The 9,496-nt window shown below is 42.2% G+C and overlaps 2 protein-coding genes across 3 annotated transcripts; one reads left to right on the top strand and one right to left on the bottom strand.

Moving 5' to 3' along the window:
* Positions 1 to 652: 652 nt before the first annotated feature.
* LOC115752849 (protein DEHYDRATION-INDUCED 19 homolog 3-like) lies at positions 653 to 4,561 on the top strand. The gene is made up of 5 exons (XM_030691233.2): positions 653 to 1,015; positions 1,735 to 1,877; positions 2,913 to 2,990; positions 3,451 to 3,707; positions 4,199 to 4,561. Exons 1-5 carry the CDS (start codon positions 940 to 942, stop codon positions 4,305 to 4,307), a joined length of 663 nt encoding a protein of 220 aa, XP_030547093.1. The 5' UTR covers positions 653 to 939; the 3' UTR covers positions 4,308 to 4,561.
* A 614-nt stretch (positions 4,562 to 5,175) lies between these two features.
* Positions 5,176 to 8,990, bottom strand: LOC115752826. Of its 2 annotated transcripts, none has more exons than XM_030691213.2 (4): positions 8,837 to 8,990; positions 6,866 to 8,213; positions 5,769 to 6,747; positions 5,176 to 5,623 (listed from the first exon to the last, which is right to left on the bottom strand). In XM_030691213.2, the coding sequence occupies exons 2-4, from the start codon at positions 8,207 to 8,209 to the stop codon at positions 5,367 to 5,369; spliced, it is 2,580 nt and encodes an 859-aa protein (XP_030547073.2). In that variant the 5' UTR covers positions 8,210 to 8,213; positions 8,837 to 8,990; the 3' UTR covers positions 5,176 to 5,366. The 2 variants fall into 2 exon arrangements, with proteins under 2 accessions (XP_030547073.2, XP_030547072.2); XM_030691212.2 differs by having other exon boundaries at positions 6,866 to 8,209; positions 8,831 to 8,975.
* Positions 8,991 to 9,496: the final 506 nt, after the last annotated feature.

Raw genomic sequence — 9,496 nt, 5'->3', positions numbered from 1 at the left:
CTAACTCTATTAACATATTTATCACATTCTAAGAGAGGTTTTCTTTAAAGAAGAAAAAGGATGAAAATATGCTTTTACTCCGTCCGTTGCACATATTAACAGAAAAACATAACGGGGAGTTAACGCCATTAAAAAAAAAAGAGAAAAAGATGACGTATCCACTAAAAATTCGAAAACGATTGCATACAAAATTTAAAATTGAGGGCGATTTTGGATGATCTGTTCATGACAGGGTGGGTTTGTGTTGGATTCACCGCTATGTTTCTAAAATTTTTTTTTTTGTTCGGTCGAACTCCCGCTCCGAATCAACTCGGTATACTTCCCCTCAAGCTTTCTCTTTCTTTATTCAATTCGAACTCTCGGTGAATCAAGCAAGGGAAAAGGAGGAGAAAATCATGCATCTGCAAAGAGCAAATAATGCATAGAAATCATAGTCAGTATCAATACAAGAAGACAAAAATTCCACATGAAAAATGAAGACTCACTATGGTGATTCCTCTTTCAATAACCAAAAGTTAAAAATTTTATAAAAAAAAAAAAAAGGGGGGGACTTCCCAGCAAATTCCCAATTTCCTATTTTCATTTTTTTTTTATTTTTAATCTTTTTCGGAAGGAAGAAAATGGAAATTATAAAATCCCAAGGACACCACCAGCGACACTCTCTCTTTCCTCCCTGCACCAACACCGTCGTTTCCTCCATCGCTCTCAGTCTCTCTCTCTCTCTCTCTCTCTGCTCAAACCCCCAAATCCCGTTCCTTTTGCTCCTCCATCTCTAGGGCTTCCGATCGCTTGAGCTGAATCTCCTCCGGCCGGGCGCTTGCGCACGCGGGGGGTGAATCGGTGATCGCGCGAGCGGGACCTTCGGCTTCCGGAGCGAATCCTCTCGGCCCCGCCCCCTTTTGGCTTTGGAAAGCTCGGGGAGAAGAAGAAGAAGAAGCTATGGACGGCGATTCGTGGAGCGCGCGTTTGTCCTCGGCCTCGAAGCGATACCAGCCCGCTCTCCACTCGAGATCCGGTGAGCTCGCCATGTGCTCTTTCGCTTCTTTCTCGGTTGCTTCTGTGCCTGGCGTCGCTGACGAAGTTGTCGATCGTTTCCCTCCCCTTGCCCCCCCGGGTTCTTTTCGCCAATTCTGGAGTGATGCGTTTAATCCGTTTCTTAAGGATAGCCAGGTCGGTCGTGTCTTGTTCGTACCATCGCAAAAGAGTATTGCTTTTTTTCATCGTCTTTCTTTTCCTGCTCTGTCGCCTGGAAATAGACGGAAAGAAGAAATGGATGGTCCGTTTGCGGTTCATTTGTTGCTTTTTGGTTGATCGCACTTTACTTCTTTAAAGCCAGCCGCATAGACCGTGATGATTGATAGAGCAACTGTGGTGTGGATAGAGACAGGAGAAGGTATAGCATTAGCATATAAAGTCAAATTGGCAGATTGATGAATAAAGTTTCTTTTCTCCAGTTGCCTCGTCTAGACTGTTTTTCGAAATGTTTAACGTTTACCTCTAGCGTCTTCGCTTAGTAATTTCCCGTTTTGTTCTTATGCCTGATAGTAAGAGCAGTCTGTCTTGTTTATATAGCAAAATCTCTCGCGGTTGTTGAGTTGAGAGAGTGAGTGAACCCATAAAGTTTGGGCTTTCCTCATTCTCTAAGCAAGGCTGATGGTTATTTATGTATTTCGAAGGTTGTGATTGTGGTGCGCTTCTCTGCTTATCTAATGTAAGCGGATTGTGTGGATGCAGATATGTTTATGGGGTTTGAAGAATTTGATGGAGATTATGATATAAGAGAGGAGTTTCCTTGCCCATTCTGCTCCGAGTTCTTTGACATCCTGGGCTTGTGCTGCCACATAGATGATGAGCATCAGTTGGAGGCAAGGAATGGGGTATTCTTCAAATTCATATATGGATGATAGTAGCATGACACAAGTTACTTATAACATGTTAGGTTGGTTGCAAGGTCACTGTATACACGTCTTCCCTGATGAAGGTCTTGCAATTTCTTGAATACGTTGCAAATAAGTGAACCGACTTCTTCATTAATTTTGGCAATGACTCAGTTCTTAAATGTGGACAGCTCGATATTGTTTAATTTTTCGTTGGGATTTCCTTTAGAGTCCCTAATATCTTTCACTGTGTCAGTCTCTAGTGCGAACCCTTTGTCTAATTTTGAGAACTCGGTGCAAGCAATAGCTGTGGTCCTTCAATTAACCATTTGCACTCAAAAAGAAATTGCGGTAAAATGATAAAAGAAGAGAGGCTCACATTTGGAAGATTGTGAAGAACAGAAACTGCATTCATAGAATGTTGAAATTGGATGAACTTAGTTATGCAGGTGAAACACTTGTTAGCATTCATTAAGTAGTATCCTCCAACAAGTGAGCTTCAATTTGACAATAGTAAGAAGGATGCTAAATACAATCTCCCATGCTAGGTGCATCACAACTCTATCGTGCCTTGAATAATTAATTCGTTAGGAAAAAAAAATGCCATCTTGGAAAAGAACGTGATGGAAGTGTGGATTTGAAGCATCCACCTTCTCCATGAAAAAAAGCCAGTATGTCTGCCAGTTGGACTAGGTTGTTATGGTTAAGCGATGGACTGATTTACAATTCTATGATATTATTCATCCGACTTCTTCATCCAACTCTGACTGGTTCTTAGGTTGGTCTGTCTAGGTACAAAACATCTGTGTTCTGGCGAACCATTTTTTTAGTTGGTAGCTAGGGTGCTTTCAACAATGACGGGTTATATTTGTAGATGGCTACGTGGTGCGCTTCACATGGCTCAGTGCAAGTTATGTTTACACTTGCTCGGTCACAGAAAATATGTCTTTGTGTGCTAAAACCACAACGATTAGAATATGTGAAAGAAAGCATGTCAAAACTCTTAATCCTAACTGATTGTGCTCTGTATTGCAGGTTTGTCCAGTTTGTGCAATGAGAGTGGGGTTTGATATGGTTGCACACATAACCTTACAGCATGGAAATATTTTGAAGATATCCTTTTTCAATCTTTTCTTGCACTCTTTTCTTACATGCTGTTACACACATCTATTTGCTGTATCTTCTTTGCTCCACTTGCAATTTGCTATTTATTTGATTTAGTTGCTTTTCTTGAAGGTGCTGAATTGGAACGCACCTTGCTTTCTTTTGTAACTTCTAGTTCCTGTGGGATGACGCATGGTACAAAAATTTACTATGGCCTCCACCAAGCTTGATCTAAGTATTTTGCAGTTTCTTTTTCTAGTTGCCAGACAATACTTTGAAACTGGGCCTCTGGATTACCTAGATTATGATTTATGAGGATGATATAACCATATTGATGTGTGCTCCTAAGTCCAATTGATCAGTGCTGACTCACCACTTGGTTGTCTATGGTCAATCATCAAGCATGCATTTCTCCTATCCATTGCTTCATTCCGTGTTCAACAACTGTGTTCCCTTAACGAGGAGTTACATGCAGCGTAAGAGGAAATCACGTAAAGGCGGATCTCACTCCACACTTTCTTTGTTGAGGAGAGAACTACGAGAAGGGACTCTCCAATCCCTTCTGGGTGGCTCGTCCAGTATGCTTTCTTCAACAAATGTGGCTCCAGATCCCTTGTTGTCATCCTTCATTTTGCCTGTTGCTGGGAATCTCTCCAGTTCTCAGCCGTCCCTTCAAATAGAAACAAGCTCAGCCAAGAAAAATTTAAATGAGAATGTGGCAGAAAGGTGTGTTACTGCTCTAGGGAAATATCTTTATTTTAGCTGTGTTCTCCTATCGAATGTTATAGTGCACTGCATGATCTTCTTCACGATTATTTGAAAGTTACTACATGTAGCATTAGTTTGAAGGAAGTGAGATGCTTTTGAGTTTGGCTGTTGGTGGATAGCAAGAGCTGGTCCCTTCTGAGTTTTTTAGTTTGATGGAATCTATAAAATTTGTTGAACAGGCTCTCCTGTGGTCTGGTAATGAGTTAATTTTCAGTTATACCTGGTCTTCCTGCTGGAGCTTGTCAGGGAAAGCACTGTTCTTTTTGTCCTAGTAATTTTCTTTCTTGAAGATGAGGGAAAAGGGGTGCTTAATCCATATCAGGAAAGTTGAGCTCACAAATAGATGATGCACGTGAACAATCTCAACATTTTGGTTGAACGTTTTGATCACTTGTTTTGTGAGAGTGGTGTTCTTGTTTTTTCTAATGTGTGCCTTTTGTTGGTGCCAGCCACAGTCAAGCATCGCCTTTGTCGGACAAGGATCGTGAAGAGAGGGCAAAAAGATGTGAATTTGCGTCTGAGCTATTATGGTCCACCATCATCGACGATAATTTATGAGTAGGTGCAGAATGGTGGGTGATCTGGTGCTTATGTGACCGAGAATCTGGCCTTGCAATCTTTATGGTTGGCCCAGGGTGAATGTTTTATCTGCTAATGTATTAAAATAGGAAGCCAGGGAATAAGGTTTATAAGCTAAAATGTAATTCATTGCTTGTCGACTTCGGTTTACGTCCGAGGAAAAATGCTGTATCGTCCCTGTTTGTTATTTATCATTGTTAAGTTTAAATGAGAATGACGTACTTTGACTTGCATAGCTCCTGTGTGATGCTTGGACCTCTAAAATAACGATATTGAAGAACTTTCCCTGACGTCTATGTTGCATGTTATTCATAAACTCATCAAAGCACCGCCGAAAAAGCAAAGAATGTCAAGTAAGAGTCGCCAACTTTTACTGTAGTTGGAACTTGGAAGTATCGCCGTGGGAGGATTATTGCGGCACCAGCAATCAATAGGGTGATTAGTTTCCGATCTGATTCGGTCCCATTTAGGAATCGGGTCCAGTTCGTGGTCCCCGAAATCGGGAAGCGAACCAACCCCGATTTCAAAGACCAGGAGCAGGACCAGATGGTCTAACCGATTTGCTGTTTAGTTGGTCCGTCTTGCTTACTTCTTATTGAACTTCAATGGATACTAGTCTCACTTGATGACATCTTCCTTTGTTTCCACTGACCAATATATGACCAAATCACAGTGCATACGAATGATAACATTCCAGGGAACATTTAAACTTCTGACTAGGTTCAAATGTCGAATTTACTCTCTGAACAATGGGTCACTCCTATTCTATTGAATTAAATGGAAAAAAGAGAGGAGGACCGCCTAGGAAGAAAAAGGAAGTACTATTGAGATTTGATTGACCCACCTCTTTCCAAGAATAGGACCCCTTCAGCCAAAAATAAATATCATCAATGTAATCACAGAAAAATGGATCCTCTAGGGACCATGGACTGTCAGTCTAGTATCAGTATGGACAAAAATCCCCCTACTTATCATCTATAAATCCCCCAAAAGAAAAGGACGGACGTGCAGAAAGAGGCAGCCCATGTTTATCAATTCCTAAAGACCTAAACTTAGCCAACGTGGTGGTAGTCTTGTGTTCATTACGTTTTGGGTGACATCTCTGACGAAAACATCGAAACACGTCGAGCAAACTCCTCTCATCAGACTTGTCTGTCCAGTTGCTATTTTGTCTATGTGGGAACAAACGGACAGCGGAGGGATCGCGTAGACCTCGCTCCTCCTGTGCTCAAGGCCGCAAGCAGCCAAGACGGTATGAGTGGAACACCTCGCTATTTCCTTAAACTCACCAGGACCTGCATCGATGATGGTATATCCATAAGTTCACCAGATGCACTTTTGCTGACCCAGGAAAAAGAAAATGCAATAAGCACGGGAATCTAGAGCATAGAATGTGTAATAAGAGCACCAAAAATGTAGTAGAACATATAACTCGCATACCTAAACCAATTTCTCTCGAAAGGCTTTTCAAATGGCTTTTGACCGTCGATTGCAATTCCTCTTTTGCTCTACGAAAATGGCTATCTTCTCTTCCTGCATAAGGAGATGCAGCCCCATCAGAAACGAGGCTGGATCGGCTGCTGGACTGATGATGCTGGTCAGGAACTGTAGTTGAGTTCATTCCTGCACATTCGTCCAAAAGTGCCCGGCCTGAAGTACCGAGAGTTGGAGGGGTAAAAGCAAGGTCATGGTCATTGACTGCTTGCCTTCTCAAGTGACCTGCTCCCAAATCAAAGCTATCCCTACTTCGAACCAACGGTAACTGATTTTCCTGTGCTTTGTCTTCGAATAGGTTAACATAGGACTCTCTTGTTTCTGGAGCTGTATGATGAGATCCCATTTGCCTACCCTGATCAATAAAATTTAGTGGTCCATACTGAATACTAGCAGAAGTTGTTCCGTCTGCTCTTACAGCCACAGGACTTGGTCTATTTGCCGAGCGCATCTGCTGAATCTGACGAAATAGCCATCTCCTTCCCGATAGTGTGGGAGCTCCTGCTCCAGAGAGCGGTGGTGTCGCTTGGCTGAATCCACCAGGAAACCTAGGAGACTGAATATTCCCATATCCTAAATTATATGATGGATGGGGTGAAGGAGCCACATTGAGGTCAAAGCTTGCCACAGCATTGACAGTGGGTGACAGTCTGCTAGACAAACTCATTGTCGTCCTTTGATTGGGCAAAGCATCTTGAGCCGGAGAACTTGAAGATCCAAGGGCAACGGGTCTGCAGCCATCGCAGTACCAATTGCCTTCGGGTACTTCCCTCCCAAGACCAACACAGTATGTATGTGCTGGAGAATCACAGAGGTCACATAAAAGCATAAGACCATCATCCCCGCCTTGTTGACACTCTGTACAAATTACATTCTCATACGGATCAAGATAACCCCTAATTTCTTCTTCGCTTGGCTGATAGACCTGCAGAGACAACATGTCATTTAATATCCAGAAGTACCAAAAACAAAATGTATATCTAAAACATCAAGAGCATGCCGTCACAGGAAAACCAACAGAGAATGATCAAACAAAATGATACCTGATCCCGCTCTGGTACTGGTATCACCACATCTCTTAGATCTATTCCTGCAGTTGATCTCGCAGGTTTACTGATGGTACGAAATCTCTGTTTGCATAAAGGGCAACGAGTTTCCACCTTTGACCACTCCATGACACATTTGAAACAGAAATAATGACTACAGCAGTCTAATCTTCCTCGAACCCTTCGTTTGTCCTCTTCTGACAGGCAAATTCCACAGACTTGCTTTCCAATGTTTAGTTCTTCTACCTTCTCTTTTCCCTTTATCCCACTAGGCTTTGTCTGTTGATCTGGATCATGATTCTCTTTCGTCCCATTAGTGATAGATGAACTTCTCAAAGAAAAGCATCCAACCTTCTTAAGTCTCTTGGAAGATAATGAGTTCCTCAAGGAAGGTTTCAAGTTCCCGCAATACTCATTAGCTTCTCTCACCTGTTCTCTCTCTTCCTCGGAAATAGTATAGTCACAACCAGATGACCCAGAACTCGTAAAATCTGAATCCGACGATGGTACGTACCTCCTCTTTCTTCTTCCCCATATATTCTTCCTTTTTTCTCTCCAAACATTGTGCCTCCCTACAAAATCAACATCATCCTCATCGTCGCTGTCGCCGTGGTCGTCAGCAGATTTGGGGTTCTTTTGTACCACGCAACGCTTCCTTCCCATCTTCCTTGAAGGGTTTCTTGAAGTTGATGATTTCTTCCTCTTTCTATGACCTCTAGAAACCTTTCTCCGCAATCCACTTCTACCCAACTTCCTCCTTGTGGCGTTCACTTTACTCCTGTAGCTCGTCTTAGCCACAGAATCATCTTCATCATCCAAATAGTCATCGTCATCTGGCGCAAATTCATCATCATCTTCCTCATCGTCCTCGTCGTTCACGTCATATTCCTCGTCATCTTCTTCAAACGAACCACTACCTTTCTTCAGTGATATGCTATTCCCAGCTTTCCTCGGTCTGGAGGACCCTGATTTTGGTTTTGATTTTGAATTGACAACCTTTTTCATATCTTCCTCCTCCTCCTCCTCCTCCTCCTCCTCCTCCTCCTCCTCATCATCATCATCATCATTCACGTCGTCATCGTCGTCAGCACCATCCATACCATTGCCATCATAATCTTCATCGTTCTCATCCTCATCCTCCTCCTCATTCTCATCTTCCACGAAAGCATCAAAACCATCCTCTAATGCAGACACCTCTAGTTCACCCACAGCATCCTCAGATGCATCGGTTTCTTCATCAGAAACTACATAATCCTCATCCGAATCGTCAGAACCTTGGTCTCTAGCCTTCGCCCTTTTCTTCGGGTTTCTCTTGCTAACAACCTTCCCTCCCCTTACCATCTGTTCCAACAAATGCGAGGTGGGGAAAAAAGACAAGCTACCAGTTTTAATACATCGAAATCAGCGGACAAAATCAACAGAAGCAATTCATACCATAGTCTCAGCATCTATACCATCAAATCGTATGAAACGGATCTCCAGATTTCACATAAAAAAAAATGTTTCATTTACAGTATCTCAAGACACAATCAGTCAACCAACAATTTTTTCCCCTCCCCACCCCCCAACCCCCTTCCATATCTCTTTCGATCTGCTCCAACATAGATTAAAGCTAACGCCAGCCCAGAAGCCGTAAACCAAATCCAGATCAAATCAAATCAAGATTGAAAACAAACCGCCCAGACGAAAATCCCCATGAATAAAGGGCTGAAATTACACATACCCAGAAGCTCAATTCAGAGAGAGAGGGAATTTGCTCGTTTCAGAGAAAGGGGCAGAAACAGTCGAACACAACAGGCAAGAAGAGAGTCGGAAACCGATAAAAGCCTCAAATTCCCACCATGACAGAGCAATCAACTAACGCGATTCCACGCCACCGCATGCATAAACGGACCGAATTCACGAATCAAGCGTCGTTGATGACAACAAGCTAGAGAGAGAGAGAGAGAGGGGATTGCTCACCTGTGAGAGATAGAGAGAGAGAGAGAGAGAGGGGAGCCGTAAAAGGAAGAGGCTTTTCGTAAGTTCAAGTGAAATTGAGTCCTCGTATTTGTACGATTTCATTTGTTCATTTTCGCTTCTCCGTTTATTGAATTGGGAATTTTTTATGATGCGTTTTCTTGTTCTCATTTGTGTCCGAAGAAGAAAGCGCGACGGAGCATCCTCGTCGTCGCGGGCGGCGGTGCGCAAATTACGCAAATGCCCCTCTGGATGTCGGGGAGCAGTTTAACAATAGGTTCAATCATTGGGATAGGAATGGTCGAATCACACTATGCTTTTTCATTTTATTTTGTTTTATTTGTCATTTTATGCACTGCTTCTGTCATTTTCCTCTTTCATCTTTTCAGAGAGTCAAGGAAAAATGACATAAATGGCTCCTAAATTTTGGCTCGACATGCAATTTTATCCATGAACTTTTAATTTGACTAATATAGTCCCTGAACTTTAACCAAATGTTCGACTTAGTCCCCGAACTATAAGAAAGTATTCGATATTGTCTCCGAAATTGAATTAATGAAATGATTATATTGGACATCTTTCTATAGTATATGGACTAAGTTAAATATTGGGTTAAAGTTCAAAAACCATATTAATCAAATTAAAATTACCAAAAAAGTTTCAAACATA

Source organism: Rhodamnia argentea, chromosome 1 (genome assembly GCF_020921035.1).
Source record: "Rhodamnia argentea isolate NSW1041297 chromosome 1, ASM2092103v1, whole genome shotgun sequence".
Taxonomy (NCBI): Eukaryota; Viridiplantae; Streptophyta; class Magnoliopsida; order Myrtales; family Myrtaceae; genus Rhodamnia; species Rhodamnia argentea.
The sequence above is the reverse complement of the archived record's forward strand: the minus strand, read 5'-3'. Positions and strand labels throughout refer to the sequence as shown.